At 42.5% G+C, this 17,775-nt stretch overlaps 1 protein-coding gene across 1 annotated transcript in view; it reads right to left on the bottom strand.

Annotated features, from left to right (window-relative positions):
- The window catches only part of ITPRID1 (ITPR interacting domain containing 1), a gene marked incomplete at its 3' end in the record, with an annotated part of 43,905 nt that overhangs the window by 9,712 nt on the left and 16,418 nt on the right, over positions 1 to 17,775 (bottom strand). The window contains 2 exon segments of the mRNA XM_080611532.1: positions 13,784 to 13,838; positions 16,505 to 17,067. Of these exon segments, the coding sequence (XP_080467658.1) occupies positions 13,784 to 13,838; positions 16,505 to 17,067 (618 nt within the window).

Here is a 17,775-nt window from a genome sequence, read left to right as displayed (position 1 = left end):
AACAGCTGACTTCAGGCTTTAAAGTTTGCAGTTAGAAGACCACATAATCTGTTTACTAATGTTTTAAGGTGCCTGTTTTTCTCCTTAGGTGTGCAGGATACCAAAGTAGCTGGCACACCACATGTAGATGAAAACCCTGTAGCTTTTGATGGAAGAGTAAGTGCAGCTAGAATTCATCTTCTGCAGCCAAATTTGACCCATTTATTAAGTTAAATGTGATGTATCTCTTCCAACAACAGTGCAATCTTCCCACCTACATTTACATTCCTGCACTAGATAGAGAGCTACCCAAAACATGTGACATTGGACTAAGGGCTGATCTTTAGGTACAAGGTGAGCCATTAAAGACTGGATAAAACGTCTGCATACCAAGTTAATATCACTGCAGTTAGGCTACAGAAAGACCTCCATGTATCTCCATGGACTTGCCAGGGAAGGAGGTGTGATGTTTGCTTTGCTATCATGGCTCCCATTGATTAAACATGCAAGGTATCTAAATAAATCAAGGTTCAAAGCCCTCTGAAAGGCTGCCTGTGTATGCATTTAAAAATGGCAATATAGTAGAACCTAATGACCATTCTGAGCATAAATACAGTTTCTAAGACTTTTTATGTTAGCAAAATAGAAACTTATAAAAGTATAGTAGAAGGAAAACCATGTTAAGCACAGTTCAACTGTGCTTGTTACTGTGATTTCCTGTCCTCAGACCAAGTAATAACCTTCAACTGCATTAGACCTCAAATTTGCACCTACCTGCATATTAGATATGCAATGACCTAATATTCCTAGAGTAAAAGCTTAAATTCCACATACAGTCAGTGCAAAGTGATGTCTCTGAGGGTCTGAGCTGCAGTTCTTTTCCAAACACATTCAGATGCCTAATTTAATCATTACGTCCCACATGGACTTGCAAGATCCTACCCAGTATGCCAAGCCCTGTTGAAAGTAGGCAGGTGAGGATAAGGGGTTTTTGGAAGAAGGGATGTTTCTCTGACTCTGTAATGCTTTATTCAAGCCAGTCACAACTCCCTTGATTTCAATGGAAGCCTGAATTTTAAAGAAGACTTAGTAAAAATGAACACAGGTCTCCAATTCAAGGTGGGTAAAAAGCTATGAAGAGGTTGCCAAAGTGCTCCCACAAGGACTTCAAATTGAAGAACGTGGCCCTGGGAGAGATGCGAAGCCGGGCTGCCCTGGGAAGGCAGGACGCAGTGCAAGCCGGGGATGTGCCCAAACCAAATAAAGCACGAAAACCTTTTCAGTTTGAGGCAGCTAGCTTTCAATCTATGTAAATATAGTTTGGTTTAATGTCTGTATACCAGAGCCAAGTATATATTGCATAATGGCAGGCAGAATTTTCATAGTGGGGAAACTGTGTTTTGGGTGTGGAGTGGGCTGATCGATCACTTCGTTTCCTCTTAGTGTCCCTAACTTCTGTATGACACTTCAAATTAGACCGTTCCTGATGAGGAATCAAGTCTCCCTCTTTGTGAACTTTTCAGCAATGTTAATAGCTTGCCAATGGTAACAGTCCAGTGTTTCTTGGCAGGCACTACTCCCCAGAGAGGATATACGTAGCACCAAGTTTCTAGCAGAAGACTGACTCTTTGCAGGGGTCCAAAGCGGATCTTTGCTATGTCTCCTAGGACAAATTCCTCTATCTACCAGGTATCTGAAAATGTCTAGACTGGACGCTGGTGGTGGCTTGTGCCAGAATAGACTAGCACCTAAAGCCCTTTCATCAGTGGCCAAGGTCACTGCTTCTTCACAGCAACAATTCGTTATGTTTAAATGAACTAAAGCCTTTTAACAACTGGAATATTGTCCTAAAAGAGGGATATAAGTGGGGCAAATGTATGGGAGGGGAGGTCAGAAAAATTTACATAATTTATTTTGACATTTTTAGATGCTCTCACCTTTCTCTTTTGAATTAACAGTTTTTGGTTTGTTTTCCTGAAAGCAACTTCTTTTTTTTTCTAATTTGAAGAATGGTGCAAAAAAAATGGGTTAAATCACCTGAACGTTAAGCAAATCATGTTTCTGTTTGCAGTCTACCCAAACTGCATTTTTTCCCCAACCATTTGGTTCAACCACTGAACCAAAGTATCTATTATTCATGTAGCTCTACTCTGTTCTCCTGGTGTGTAGAGACACCCAAACCTGTAGAGATTCTGCAAATACATGCAGAGCATCACACCAAGGAAAGATAAAGTATGTTTGGAGAAGAAGTAAAGACGCAGACTGTATTCAACTATGAACTAAAAATTACAACTCTGAGCCCTGTGCGGAGAATACATCTGGCTATGCTGGAAAGAGGAAACCTGAGGATTGCCCCAGAAGCTCTTGGTGAGGAAAACCTTGGCTGTTCGCCTTTCTGTGCTAATTGAACTGGGATAGTTTACCTCCTGCATCCCATTTCTGTTCTGCCTGAATTTTAAATAAAAATAGGCTAGAGGAACTTACTAATCAGGTTTCTGCTTCATTTTGTATCGTATAAGAAAGTACATGCTTTCCAAACCCCAAAGCTCCCACAGCTTTCCAGCCCTTTACTTGATCAATTCAATTTCATTAAGAGACATTTTCTCTCCTCTTATTTGCATGCAGATACAGTGGCTCCCATTTTCAGCAGCCTTCATTGCAGAAACTTTCTGAAACTATCAGGCTCCTTGGTTTACCATTAATGAAAGAATATTCCCTAATCAGTAATAAAATCAGTGCTAGAGTACAGTTCTGCATTCCTCTGAAGACTCCACAGCTGGTTTTCTGTGGACTTGGCTGCAAACGGCACAACCTCTTTCTAGTTTCCAGCCTGGAGAATACTTGCAAACTGCAGAAGACACCATGAGAGCTATTATACTGCTTGTAAATAATAGCACATTTTTTTACATGTCTTTTGGATCACATTAACATCGATGAATGTACTTCAATATTTGGTTTCGACATCATTTGAATACGTGAGGAAGCACAGGCACAGAAACTTCAAAGGCAAGAGCATTTGTGCAAATATGAACTTTAAATTCACAAATGAAAATCTGGACTGCTCATCCTGTCACAGGAAAAAGCAGAATGGCCAATTGCAACCTAGCAACGCTGCTCAAATTTCAGATATTTTTAAATCTGCTACATAGATGGGACTAAACAATGCACCGAAGCCTCAATTTAGTGAGATGCTTTGTAAAAGAAAAAGAAGCTTGAAGGACTTAGAACATGTCTTTTCTGCTTTGCTCTATTAGCAAAGGTATTTTGCAGTGTCTCTCACGCAAAACTCTCAAGGCATTTAATTCATTACAGCTTAAACACTTGGGCTAAATTCAGCCGGAAAACTAGGCTCAGGCTTAAATCAGTGTGCAATATTCCCACATCCAGAGTCAAGTAGAGACACAAATATCTCACTGATTTTGTCTTAAGAAACATATCCGTTCAATGACAGTTGAATTCAATGGTAGTCAAATGAATTAAGAGATGTGGTGAATGAAGATCACACCATGTCCACAGAAGTGCCAGAACTGAATAGGTATTTTATTACATCCTGGATGTTTTGGTTTTTTGCCTCTCAAACACAGGCATCACATACTGGAAGTGCTTGGTCCACCAAAGCAGCTCAGCATTATGGCTCTAGTGGCAGCAAGCAGAAGATGTGAAGGTTCTGATTCTCCATTACAAAACAAAACAAATCAAGAATTTGTGTCTTACATGGCAAAAAGGGACTTTCAACAATACATATTCAAACAGTGCTTTCAAACCAGAAATGGGCTCATTTGAGTAGTTAACTGGATCCATCTCATCTCATTTTAGAGGTTTCACTCTTATCTCTGCCTGCTCTGCAAATTGGTAAATCCATAAGTTACCCTTAACAACACTGCCTTGCCTATAGCACCATACAAAATGATGTTGCAGGACAAACTGGCTATGCTCTAGAGGAATAAGTCAGCTGCATAGCACAGTTACAGATGGTCCAGTCCTATGATGGGAGAGCTGTTGCAGCTTACTCCCCTCTCCTGCTACTCAAAGAATAGATACCACCAATTTTTAAGTATCACACTCCACAGTATGGCTATTAAAAACTGATAAAACTCCACTGAAAGTACGTATTCTGCATAAGCCTTTTTTTAGTGCTGTTACCCAGAACAGTGGACTTCCTGAAGCTTACCCAACCGGATGCACTGGAAGAAATGATTTTGTACGATTGTCGGCATTTGGTGGAAAGAAATGTTGTTATTCATATCAGTTTCCCATGTATGTGGAAAAACTTTATCCTATGTAAGTGTCCCATAAAATCTGTTCATTCCCAGCATACTGTACTGTCTTCACTTAGTCTAAGTAGTTCCCCATAGGCAGCTGCACTGGTTAGTGGCTGTTGACTATGAACGTAGTCATAATACTTTTGTACTATGTACTTTTGTACCACTGATCTCTCAAAAGGAAAATCTAAGTCTTTTTTTCTGTCCAACTTCTGTAGCCCTGATCCACTTTCCACATTGCAGAAATGGTGAACAAGCAAACTGACGTGAGAAAGATCTACTTTATATTTGTTTTCTACCCACACGCCATAAACGATTCTATAACCTGTCTGGAAGTGAGATCAGTCCAGTCATGCTTGCGACTGGAGCAGGGCTGCAGCACTGGCCCCTTTCTGTAGCGATCTTATCTGAGTTTTGTGCTGCATTTCAGGAGAACAATCACCAGATGGCAGCAGCACATAAACCGCAAATCGTGTTTCCAAAGGAGCAGAAATGAAATAAACCATCTTATTAGAATAGTCATATTATTGTAAAGCAAATAATACACCCCCAAATGCACTAGGTGCAGCAAAAGCTCCTATTCTTATTCAAAACCAAATGTAGCTATTAAATTTGTCTATCCCCTGCTCCCTTTGAATTGAAAGGGAATTTCACGTCAATCATCTTACACAGTGTGACTGGGTGAAAATATATCTTTAAAAATCTCTGCACAAAGTAATTTCTATTATTAATTGTGCCACGCTATGCTGATAAATGCTGTATAGATGGGACAGGAGAACTGTCTATGCCCAGAATTGCTTACAAGGTGAACAAAACCTGACTCTTCTTGAAGTTATTTCCTTCTGCTTATCAAAACCCAGTTTCCCCAGCTCTCACCCAGTCTGCAATCTTCTCCTCATCACTTTGGGTACCATTGGCATATGGAGGACTCCAGCTATGCCTTTCTTTTTGTGGGTGTAAAGCCAGACTCATTGCAAACAAGAAGGGGAAAGCCCTGCAGTCCTCATGACTGCAACCACTTCAGATGGGACATGAATGCATGTATGCTGCACCCCGCGGAGGTGACACAGGGTCAGGAGGGATGAGAGATGGTGGGCACATATGACAAGCACCAGCTACTGGTCTTGCTTCATCTCCACGCTCATCCTGTGGTTCTTTACATGGTTATCACTGGTGTCTAGCTGTCACAGCCATCATTAGCAGGAGATACATGTGTAGCTCCATGGGCATTGGAGTGCACACGCTGTGCTCCACATCCTCACCCAGGGCCTGGCTCCCTGCAGAGCTCTGGGTGTCTACATCCCCCTGGAGGACATTGGCCTAGATGCTCTCCAGATAGCAGTTATTAGTACTTGTAGGAATCAGGTCACAGAGCATTAAAGACACAAACTGTGCCAGCCTAGAGTATGACAGACATAGCTAGGTAGCAAATCTACATCTATCGTCAGAGCATTCAGCTTCAGCCCTCCTCCAGAACGCTCAAGGAAAAAAGCAGTTTTTCACCAAGTTCCAGCCAAGTTTTTGGCTTAAGATTCGGTGTAGAGTGCAGTTATGTCTAGCATGCTCGTGGCACAGCAGAGCCGTCAGGCAGAACACAGCAGCCTGGAGCACTGCCCAGGTTGCAAAACCTGCCTGAAAAGCAGGGTGAGAGGGTACACTGTCAGCTCCCCAATGCTGTGGCTAAACAGCCACTGGTACCCACACTACATGCTAGGATGCTTTAAAGCTGGTGCACATATTTACTGATTTAAAACTAGCTTCAGTACATCTGCTGTGCACTACAGTCAGCACCGCGACAGCAGGTATAAATATACTCCTTTGTGAAATGCCTGGGGCTGGTGGGTGGGTTGGTTGGCACTCTCACTCTTTCACATTACAGGTTGTCCCGAGCTCATGTGTAGAAGGAAGCTTTGGAGAAGGACTGAATTAGCTGTAATATTCCATAAAGCTACTCATTAAAGAAAAATGAAACAATTTAATATTTTCTTAATGTTGATTTCCTCTCCTCCCTACTCAAATCAGAGATGAATATGGGCAAAGGAAGGAGTATATTCTCTACCTTGTATATGTAAAAAGGGTGTAATTCCCTGCACTAGTGAATCACACTGTGCGTCTCTAGAGAGGGTCAGAACTGACGTATGTGGGCACTAGTGGCACAGGTTCCCCATTCAGAAGTCTCCACCCTTGCCCCTTTCAAGAATACCCCCACTACAATTTGGTCCACAGCTCTGTAAACCTCCTTTAATAGATTCACTGGAGCCTCATAAAGCATTTAGTGTAGGTGAGGAGAGAGGTCGTGTCAGGTTTGGTAATATAGATCAACATCGTGAATCTCCCACGCTGTTGCTGAGAGTGGCAGACGCACCCCTGCAAACTGCCATGCTCGGGAGCAAGGCAGTTGCCTTCCCTGCGAGTCAGAGCTTCCCGTCATCTCCTGCCTGTCCTACAAAAGAACACACTGCCCTAGAAATGGTAGAAGTATAAATGAGTAATCTAAGGGCTGAATTTGACAGGAAAAGAGAGAACACTGTAGGCAGCTCTCTGTGATAAATGATGTTTCTACAGTCTGGGAGGTTAGGAGTAGTGATGAATCTAGTCAAAACCTGAGATTGCAGTCACTTTGACAATGGTCTTTTATCTTCCCTCAGCTGATGAAACAGCTTCAAACTTTGCCAGGTCCTCCTCCTACTTTTCCTTGAGAATCAGTATCACTTCCATCTTATTTCAACTGAGCTTCAGCCAACTGTCATTAATTCAGATTCGTGCTGCTGCCAAATGTCGGGAGAGACGGGTGATGGTTGTGTCTGCTTCTGATGAAAATGAGAGGTAGAGCTGAATGTCATCAGCCTACACTGTAGATCACGTTACATCACAACTTCTCCCAGTAGCAGCTGCACAGAGATAATGAATAAAAAATAAGTGATTGCAGGGAGCCTCATAGGGCTTTCTGCAACTGAGAGCACCTCACAAAAGGGAGGATGGCTTCCAGCAGAGCTTACAGAGACCCTGGAGAAAAAAATGATTGAAAACCCCTATGTTTTTGCTAGGCCTTGCAACTTCTGCCTGGTCAGCAGTACCCAAAGCAATTAGGAGGTCAGAACAGGTGTCCGGCTTCTTTGTAGAAATCAACAGTCAATTATAATAGCTCTATTCAAACTGTGAGCAGGATGTCTAAGAGCATCAAGCTTAGTAAGCTTTCTTCTCTTTGTCACTGATACTTTCCCAAGAAGAAAACAGAATGGTTTGTGTTGGAAGGGACCTTAAAGCTCATCAAGTTCCAACCCCCTGCCGTGGACAGGGACACCTTCCACTAGAGAAGGTTGCTCCAAGCTCCGTCCAACCTGGCCTTGAACACTGCCAGGGATGGGGCAGCCACAGCTACACCCAGTAGCTGACAAGTACCTAGAAGATCTGTGGAATAAGAATCATGTTTCACACCTGTAAAGAAATTGAAGTTCTCCAGAACATAAAAATACAACCAGGATAGCACCAAACATACCCTTCTCATGGGTGTCACTGACAGGTGAATCAACATTCTCATAGCAGTCATGACAAAGCAATGAGATGCCATCAGAAAAAGTATGGATGCTCTCACAGAGCTGCCTTGAAGCCTGAGCTGGATGTGGGGTTGGGATTATGAATTTTGCAGGAAGGTTCAAAGGGTCTAGCTGTCAAGTGGAACAATTACTATAGCAACATGGAGATCTGCAACTGCACTGGCAAGGCTCTGATCCTCCCATGCTGAGGGCATGGGAACAAAAGGCAGAGGAAGAAATATTATAAAAGACCTTTCAAAATCTCAGCACAACTTTGGCATAACCAATTTCATTTCAGTACTTTTCTTGTGTAAGACACTATTGCTTTTAATCTAAACTGATGTCTCTTTAAGTATTTGGTTGTCCTCCTCAATACCTAAGGTATTTTATCTTTTTTTGCCCCCTATGATTTAAACAACAGCAGGTTTTATAACTTTCACTAGGCCATCTGCTTTAAGTATACAGTGTATGCATATCCTTTCTTACTAGGATGAATCAGCCTGCTGCAGTAGGACCTAAAGTATGATACATATATGCAACGAAATGACTGTGCAATGACTTTCAGGGATGTACTCACTAAGAATCATACAACTCCCTAAAGCTCTTGGGATGAATGGTTGGACCCGAGGACTGCAGGCAGGGTGTCCTGGCACCACTGGTGGGTGCCAGACTTCATTTCTTTGCTGCCCATCTAGGCTCTGTACTGGTGAACGTGGCATCACCACCTCCATTGCTGAACTTTGACATATGCAAGTGCGTGAGATACACCAAGGAAGAGTGTGACAAAGCAAAGCAGCCAGGGCATTCTCGAGAGCTGAAGAAGTAAATTGTATTTCTAGGACTCTTTTGAGGGAACCAGACAACTCAGGATGTTTCTAGAAGGCGAAAAGAGGCAGGAAGTTTTGATGACTCATTATTTCATGACTTTGCTTTTCAATCTGTTCTTTCTCCCAGTCTCTGCTCATTCTTGGGACCACAGGACTTTCCCTCCAGATTACTTCAGGATAAGAAATGCATTAAGATGGCACACCTCTCACTTACAGAGAAGTGCCTTATGTAAGAAACAAGAAAGAACAAGAAGGCCTTTCCATGGTCCATGTGCAGAAGATGGGAAAAATGTGGGTTGCAACATCTCGAAACAAATGGAGGCAACCCAAAGCAGCTAAAGAAAATGGAAGTATCCTTTGCACCTTTTACTTGCAGAAAATTAAACTGTTGCAAAGAGGGGTCTATCTATTATAGATCTATAATTCATCATGCTTTATGAAAGGAGGACTCATATTTGGAGACTGTACGTTATCATTAACCAATGCTGAAGTTCACATAAATGTCAGGGAGGCTCAACACAAGAGCAGTTGTAGGATTTTGTTGTTAAGATTCTGACTGCAGTTTAACAAGTCTTGCTTTTGGCCATCTCTTTGCCTTTCACTTTCTGTTAATCTGTACTTAAAACTAAAAGTCACTGTGTCATACATAAAGTGTTGTGTAGGCTCTACAGCAATTACAAAATACGAAATAGCTGTTCACTTCTTCATTCTGAAACTGGAGAGAGGTACATGGAAAACCCTGTGCCCATTGAAGCACAGGAAATAGATGTGCCTTTTCTTCTTGCACTTCTAAAGACACGGTTCTTTCAGTTGCAGGCAGACGTTACAATGGATAACGGATAACAAACAGGATTCACATTCTTGGCACTCAGTCAATTAAAAGAAATACCAATTGCATCCTGCAAATATTCCCATGGTGCCAAACCATCAGAGGAGTTGGCAAGTAGGAGGAGTGAAGGTGTGATAATTGAAGGAATCGCTACTTGAGAAGTCACACGAGCTAATGTGTTAGCTCAGCATGCGGGCAAGCTAGGACGTTCCCAGCTGCTGCAAAAACTGGGTGGATGCAATCCCTGGCGTCACTCGTTGGGACAAGATGAATCACAAGTGCTTCGGTAGTGAGCTACCATGTCACAGTGAGCCAGATGGAGGTGGTTACTTCCCTGATTGATTGCCTCTTGGGCTACCAAGGGCTTTTCCAGCAGGCTAATGCCTTTCTGTTGGCACTCAGGGAGCGGTGTGTCCGCTTGGGTCAGCACCGTGCAGGAATTCCTGCCTTTTGGGCGCGTGGCTGTCCCACAGATGGAGAAGGAAGTAAATAAGGAGCAAGGGGGAGCGGGTGACTCCAATGCACACCGAAATAGCACCGACTTCTGATGCCTCCCTAATAGGCGTTGCTGCTAATGAATTTTCTGGCACGTGCTGAGTTAACAGGGGTGAGCAACACTGAAACATCTTTTAGTTAAACTCAGTGCTTTACAAAGGCTAATTGAAAAAGCAAGGAGCAGCAGGGGTGGGGTGGGGGAGAACAAGGCAGAAGAGGGGGTGGAGGGAAAGAACAGCTTTATTTTTCAAGAGCTGAATATGAAATCCTGCAACAGATGAGTTTACATGCAAGCCTGCAGCTCATCAGGGCAAAGATACAGTGAGTGGAGTCAAGTAATTTTCCTCTGCACACATCATCCCCAGCCCCTTACCCTGCCCAGCCAGCTTTCTCAACTGTGAGCTTTAGAATATAAACAGCCAATAAGTAAGGACAATAACTGTAGTTCCTGCTGAGAGCTAACTCTGCCTGTCATGCATTTGCTGGGTCCTAATACAGGACAGTGAATAAAGCTTCATTACAGAACAATGGAGTTAGCTGCCAGAGCCTACAGATTTGAATAAACAACAAATAAGCAACATCTGCTCCAGCATATGTGTATGGTAAAAAAAAAAGTCACAAAATAAAAGAATTTGTAAATGCCAAAAGCAACACTAAACTGCCAGTGCTACTGTAGAGTGAATTTTTAATTGCACATGCATACAGGCAGGCTGTGGGTATTAGTCTCACATATGTCTGGTTGCTGCCAACCTGGGAGTATAGATGAATTTAATTAAATAAGGATTATCCCTTCTCCCCAGTACAATTACTTATTTATAACAATGATAAAATTGCCTAATAAAAAAGATTGTAATATTTTTTAAAACAGAGCTAGAAAACACTCTGAATTCCCTGTAAGTCATTTGGAGATGTTTGGGGGTTTGAGCGTCTTTTAAAATTAAGTCTCAGCATTCTGCCAAGAGAGAAGGGAAAAAAAGCCTTATCATAAAGCCTACTGCAGTTAAACAGCCAGAATCTACATTATGGAGAAATATAAAGAAGACACACAGCAGCCAGGGAATTGGCTTTCATGGGGAGTGTAGAAAATTAAGCAATTGGACTAAAATTGAGGCCAGGCTACAGAGCCAAGGGACAATACCACTGGGAAAAGCACTTCCATAAGTCACTCGTCTCTAATATGCTCCATCTAGGCAAAGCAGGCTGTTCCTATCGATCTCTATTTCTTCTCACAGGGAGCACCTTGCACTTTCCTGCTCAGGTGAGCTCCCATTTCAGCAGGGTCATATCAGGCTCTCACATCTTCATCATCACTCACATCCTTTCCAACAGAGCCTACAACTAAATAAGAACGGGCCCTTATGGTATCAGGCACTGCAAGAGCCTTGAAAAACAGGCAGCTTGTGCCCAAGGGAATGTGGAAGCCAAACCCTAAATTCAGGCATGATCTCCTGGGAGCTGAAATTTGCCTTGGACAGCCTCCTGATGGACTCTGTTTCTTACTCACGCCTATTTTGAGGACCCCTGCTTACGGATCTGAGACACATTTTCTGAATTTGGTAGGAACCTTCTTAAGAGAGAGGTATTGTTCACTACCAACAATACCACATTCACAAACGGCCATTTTTAGGCTGTTTCCATGATGCAGAGCAAGTTGAAACTGCAACAAAACTCCCGTGGGTCTGAAGGGGGGCACCATTTGAGAGCAGTGGGAAAAAGAGAAAGACTATGGAAAAAAAGCCTGTAAAAACCAGCCGGAAATCTCCGCTTTAAATTTAGGCCAAGCATTAATGACACTAAAACAACAGAGAAAGAGAGAGAGGGTGAGGGAGAAATATTCCAGTGCTTAAGCAAAACTCTGAAATAGTATTATGGTTCTGCAAAGGCATAAACCTTACAAAAGTTCAGTTGACTTGTATGACTTTGATTGACCACTTACGTGGGTTATAGTCTTATCAGAATTCAAACCAAATAATTACTTTCTGTGTTTTCTGTCATGAAATTACTGCTAAAGACGTGCTTAGTCCTGTGTCTTAAAAGAGTATTCAGGGCACATACTTATTTTTTTCTCCTTACATTGTGATTGCTATACCTATACAATCTGTTAAATCCTTTAACTCATGCCCTTCATCATTAAATAGCACAGCCATGTTTTAGAGATGGACAAAGAAAGGAAAAAAGAAGCATTTGTGGCTATGTTATTACATTTTTATTTTTTTTCCCCACTGGTCTATGTCCACATTCTCCTTTTTTTTAATTTCTCACTGAATGTTTGTCCAAATGGTGTTTTTCACTGCACCAGTCCTGGGAAATTGCTATTCTTTGTATAGATACTGCTACGAGCATACTGGTATGAAGGCTTGTCTTTGTTCATGAAGATCAAGACATCCATCAGAAAATAAAATCAAAATAACCTCATGGAATTCTGGTGACAAATCATACAGTCTGAATAACAACAAGGACCTGACATTAAGCCCCAAAAGTCACTGGAGCCACACATAGACTGAACACATACAACCCTGCCAGAAGACACAGCAAGAACAGCCGAATGTCATAGGTATGCAATCTATTACACAGCTAAAAAGCCCCCTAGCAAAACAGCAAATGTATGCTTACAGGTCACATGCAAAAAAAAAATGAGCCCTTCAGAACTAAGGAATTCTTCATTTACTCCACCACCTTTACTCAGCTCTAGTATTTACTAAGAACCCCCCCCCCCACTTTGATGAAAACACTGGCTTCACTGAAGTCAGTAGGACTTATGCCACCACCTTCAAGAGGTTCGTGATATCACTCCTGCAATGGCACTCTAGCCAATGGCACCTGTGCATGACCAGCACCAGTGGATATCTGAGTTGTTTTTTTTAGATACCTGTGTATGAACTTGGGTTGTTTAATTACCTGTTCTGGCTCCCTTAAAGTAATATAATGTAGTCCCTAAAAAGTGAGGCTCATCGAACTTTCACCTTTGTTGCCCTCTATTTGCTTCTTGCTATTCATTAGTTCTTTCACATGAAGTTTCTGTACCATTAAAAAAGACAATAATACCCCTCTCCCCCCCCCCATGCCAGTCCTGCTTTAAGCACTGGTTAGCAAGGGTCCCTAGAGAGCAAGGCCAGGCGCTCCCTGCTCTGGAGGCTGAACAGCCATTTCCCCAATATTGCCACCACTGACAGCAAAAGCTACTCAGGATCCAAATTCAGATTGCCCCAAATGACAGCATAACATCTGGTCTAACAGCTTTGCTCTTAATCCTTTCATAGACTCCTCAAATCACTTATTTTCTAGCATGATTCAGTGCTATGTCAGCTCATGGGGTGATAGTCTATGTAATACTGGATATTCAGGTAATGGGATAGAGGCCATGCCGACAACACAACTACCTGTTTGCATGGTCCTGGTTGAGTTGGGTACAGAGCAGTTGCACAGCCACTATCTCCAGTCTCCTAGTTGACTTATCCCCTAGAGGTCTGAGACCTGGCAGGTGAAGGATCATCTGAATCTGACAACTAATTCATCAAGCAGGAGCAAAGCTTTGGTATTGCTTGGAAGAGTAGAAAGCTTTGCTTAGAGCATCAGACAGGGACCTCACACACTCAAAAGCTGTGCATGCGAGGTACCCTTTTCATGTGCACTCATTGCATCTGCCTGACAAGCTGAGTATATTTTACACCCCTATGATTTATCTGGTCATATCATCGTTATTCTAGACTGCCACATCTAGAGTACTACATCCAAATGCCAGAGATGATGGGAACAGAGGGAAAATGTATTGTTCGGCTAAACTTTAGAAGCAGCTACATGGGAACAGTGTTTTAAAAACAAAACTGGCCAAACTGTCTGTTTCTTAACACTCACCTAAAGCGATGTCAGGAGCATTTCCATACAGTGTTTCATCCTCAAAACTCTGAATCTGAAAAGGAAGAGAGGAGGAACAATTTTTAATGATGGTAATGATTATGCCTTCTTATGAGGGGGGGTAGAACTAAAAACAGGAAAAAAATTTCTGGACATTTCCATGTGAAAATGTAAAATCTTTCAGACGATTCCTTTTTGGTTGCTTCCTCTTTAAAATATCTGTTCTTGTCATAAACCACACTCTAGTCTCAGAACCTTTCCAAGCCTTGCTCAAAGTCTTCAACACATGAAGGTTCCCAACACGTAAATGCACTGAAAATCTTGTTTGAACAGCCTCAAAGAAATATCCCTAGGGAAAAAAAAATACTTACTAGAAGGAACCCAAGGAAATGTAACCATATGGAAGCAAATTCTTGCCAGAGAGTGCATGTAAGGTTGGGATTTCTTTTTGCTCTAGGAACGAAGACCCATTTGACTTTTTCTTAGTATCAAGGGAACATCTTGTCACGGTGCTGCATAAATTCCTTCAGAAAAATGCTTAGTAGAAAAGGGGACCTTCTAGATACAAGTAACACATGAACGCACATGTTGTGTAGCTCAAGAGATTTCTAAACCCCTCATTGTCAAAGGCTACAACAATACAAGAGAAGGATTGCGCTATATGTGCCCTATACATCTCCTACTGGCCATTGCCAGGCTAACAGTTTAGGTGGCCTGATTGTTTCAGCCATTACACTGTTCTTACAACCTTAACTTAACGATGAGATAGAGAACACTCAGAAGTTAAACAATACATGCCCTGTCTAATTTGAACATGCAGCATTCACCAAATTGTCTTGGACATCAAACTGGGCAGTTTATGTTCATCAGCATTTACTGCTCAGTCAATGTCCTCACATTTGTGTGAGCCTCTACTCACAGAGCTGCAAGTCATAGAATCATAGAATCATAGAATAGTTGGGTTGGAAATGACCTTAAGATCATCAAGTTCCAACCCCCTGCCATGGGCAGGGGCATCTCACATAAACCATGTCACCCAAGGCCTCATCCAACCTGGCCTTGAACACTGCCAGGGTTGGAACATTTGCAGCTTCCCTGGGCAACCCATTCCAGTGCCTCACCACCCTCTCAGTAAAGAATTTCTTCCTTATATCCAATCTAAACTTCCCCTGTTTAAGTTTGAACCCGTTACCCCTTGTCCTGTCACTACAGTCCTAATGAAGAGTCCCTCCCCAGCATCCTTGTAGGCCCCCTTCAGATACTGGAAGGCTGCAATGAGGTCTCCACGCAGCCTTCTCTTCTCCAGGCTGAACAGCCCCAACTTTCTCAGCCTGTCTTCATGCGGGAGGTGCTCCAGTCCCCTGATCATCCTCGTGGCCCTCCTCTGGACTTGTTCCAACAGTTCCATGTCCTTTTTATGTTGAGGACACCAGAACTGTACACAATACTCCAAGTGAGGCCTTCAGCATGCTAAGTACTTTACAGAGACATATGGGCTGCTTTGAGACTATAAATTTACTGTGCTGGAGATCTCTGAAAGACACCCTCTTCCCCATGGTGGCTGATAATCAGGCCCATGCTGATTCTTGAGTCTGAAAGCTGCATCAAACCTTTCACAGAAAAATACAAGATACACCTTTGGAAGGACTTGGAAAGATAAATATTCTCTCCTCAAGAAGAATGCCATCTTAACCTGATCTTTTCCAAAGCTTTAAGGAATTGAAAACTTTTTTAAACCTCCCACCTTTTCCTGTCACTTGCTGCTCTCTCTTTCCTTTCCTTCCTCCCCTCTCTTTTCTCCTTTCCTCCCTCCTTCTCATTCTCCACATTTTTTCAGGGGACCTCCAACCATTCCATTTCTCCTCCTTTCTTTGATTCTTACAGTAGAGCCTATGTTTTGGACTCCTTCCTTTTCCTTGTTCTTGAAGTATGGCTGGAAAAGCAATAGTATCCCTGTTGGCATCCCAGTGGAGTCTGTATGATTGGAGAGTATCCTGTCATTGCCCTTTTTCTGCAATATATGGCCAGAAAAACTGCTGCTCATATAACAACTCTGGATGTAAGAAAGAGACTGGCAAGTATCCTGGTCTCCGCTACTTCATGTTGAACACCCACTGACAGCCCACTGCTGCTAAAACATACAGGGAGCTGAGTATCACGGACTTCGCAGACTGGATATGAGAACAAGCTGCTGTTCTGAGTTATTCTGGTTCTAAGATGCTCAGCTTACAGAGCGATAAAGTATTTCAAACACTGCTAGAAAATCAAGGCTACTCTTGTGATGAAACTTTCGGAAAGAGCATACCAGAAAATGAGCTGAGGGGATGAAAAAAAAAATAGGGAAAAAAATCCCCAAACCTGGTTAATGATTGGATCTATAAAAATATCCTTTACCATATGTATTAGTGTTCCTGCAACCTCTTTCTATTAAACCCCCCCAACCTAGCAGTACATAAACCACATTGGCATCTTCACACTATCATAATGGTTGAATGAATCCTAAGTCAGTAACTTCAGTGCCAACTTCTTTGACAGTCTCCTAACACAAAGACAATTTAAACTAATCAAAACCCCAATGAGCACTGTAAATCCTACTGCTTTTCCCCATAATGCTGCTGCATGGTGCTTGTTGAAATAATTTAGCTTCTGTCTTCAAAAAGAGAATCCAAACTTACACCGTAAATATGGGTAGTGATACATTGCTAGCACAATACACCTCACCTCTTCCATTTCAAATGAGTCTGGCAGCTTGCAGTTCAGGTTGGCCACTTTTGTAAGTGTGTGGGCTACAAGCAAAGGTGGCTCCTTTCTTGGCCTGCCTTTAGCAGGTACCTCAGATGCAGGAGAAAGGTTAAGTGGTTTCACAACTAGGTGTGATGGAGCCCAGGCTTTGCCTGATGGAGTTGGTGAACACTGGGATGTGGGATATGCCGAGGCACCTCTGTCTCTGGGAGTTTGCTCCTGGGTCAGACAGCTCAATGTAACACGTGCAGAAGAGTACGCCTGGACTGTTCCGCTCTCAGCAGTGTCTGCACTAGAACAGGGCTGCTCTTTCCTGCTGGGCAAGTTGGCTTCCTCAGGTGCCAGCAAGCCCTGTTTCAGCAGCAGTGTCTGCCGAGAAGCCCTTTTCAGGAGCTGTTCTATTCTTCTCCGCTTTGCTTGTGTCACCACAGGTCTGCTCCTCGTAGTATCCAGGAGACTGGTCTGCTGGGTATTGATGCCGGTCAGCAACGATGAGAGTGCACTCGTTACATGGTCAAGTACTTCCAGCTGTCGAAAACGTTCTTAAGTTTGGCAGAATGGAAGGCAACATGGTTATTTAAAAGTGTAATTTGAAATAATCAGGTACAACGATTATCAAACTTATCATTGCCAAGAAACATAACAAGTACCTCATTCAGAAGTGCCTACATTTTTCCACTGGCTTCCAGAGGATCCATTGAGGCCACATACAAACGTCACTGCATAGTTCTTTTTATTAGGCAAACACACAACATTGAATTTGTTGGGTCAAGTGCAGCTGAATGCTGTTTTTTGTGAATAAAGGTTATAGAATGGCGCCTGAAATTCTCTGGTTGGCTGGGCCAGACTTGGATGCTGGTTTTTGAGGACTTACTAAAATTCATGTGAATAAAGTTATTAAAATCTGATCTCCAATGTTTACAGCTGGCACCTGTCCAGGACAACTGCAAAATGCATATGGGCGTTAACTGATAAAAAATGACCACAGAAGCTGTGTTCCTGCTTTCATAACAGCACATAGCAAAACCCTTATTCCCCAGAAACTCATAGCTGATGTTGAATAAAGGTTCCCAGATTCTTTTCATTGTATTAACCTCCTGTAATTTCAGGGTCATTTTTTCCATAGCATAACATCTAAAGAGAAAAAAATAATTTTTTCTCAAAGGGACGAGGAGATTTCCATCAGTACAACATTATGAAGTTATTCATACAAAGAAACACAACGCATTTGCTTGCATGTCGTGTTTGTA

This window comes from Psittacula echo (assembly GCF_963264785.1).
Source record: "Psittacula echo genome assembly, chromosome: 2".
In the NCBI taxonomy this organism is placed as follows: Eukaryota; Metazoa; Chordata; class Aves; order Psittaciformes; family Psittacidae; genus Psittacula; species Psittacula echo.
Note: the sequence above shows the minus strand (reverse complement) of the source record. Positions and strands in the feature narration are given on the sequence as shown.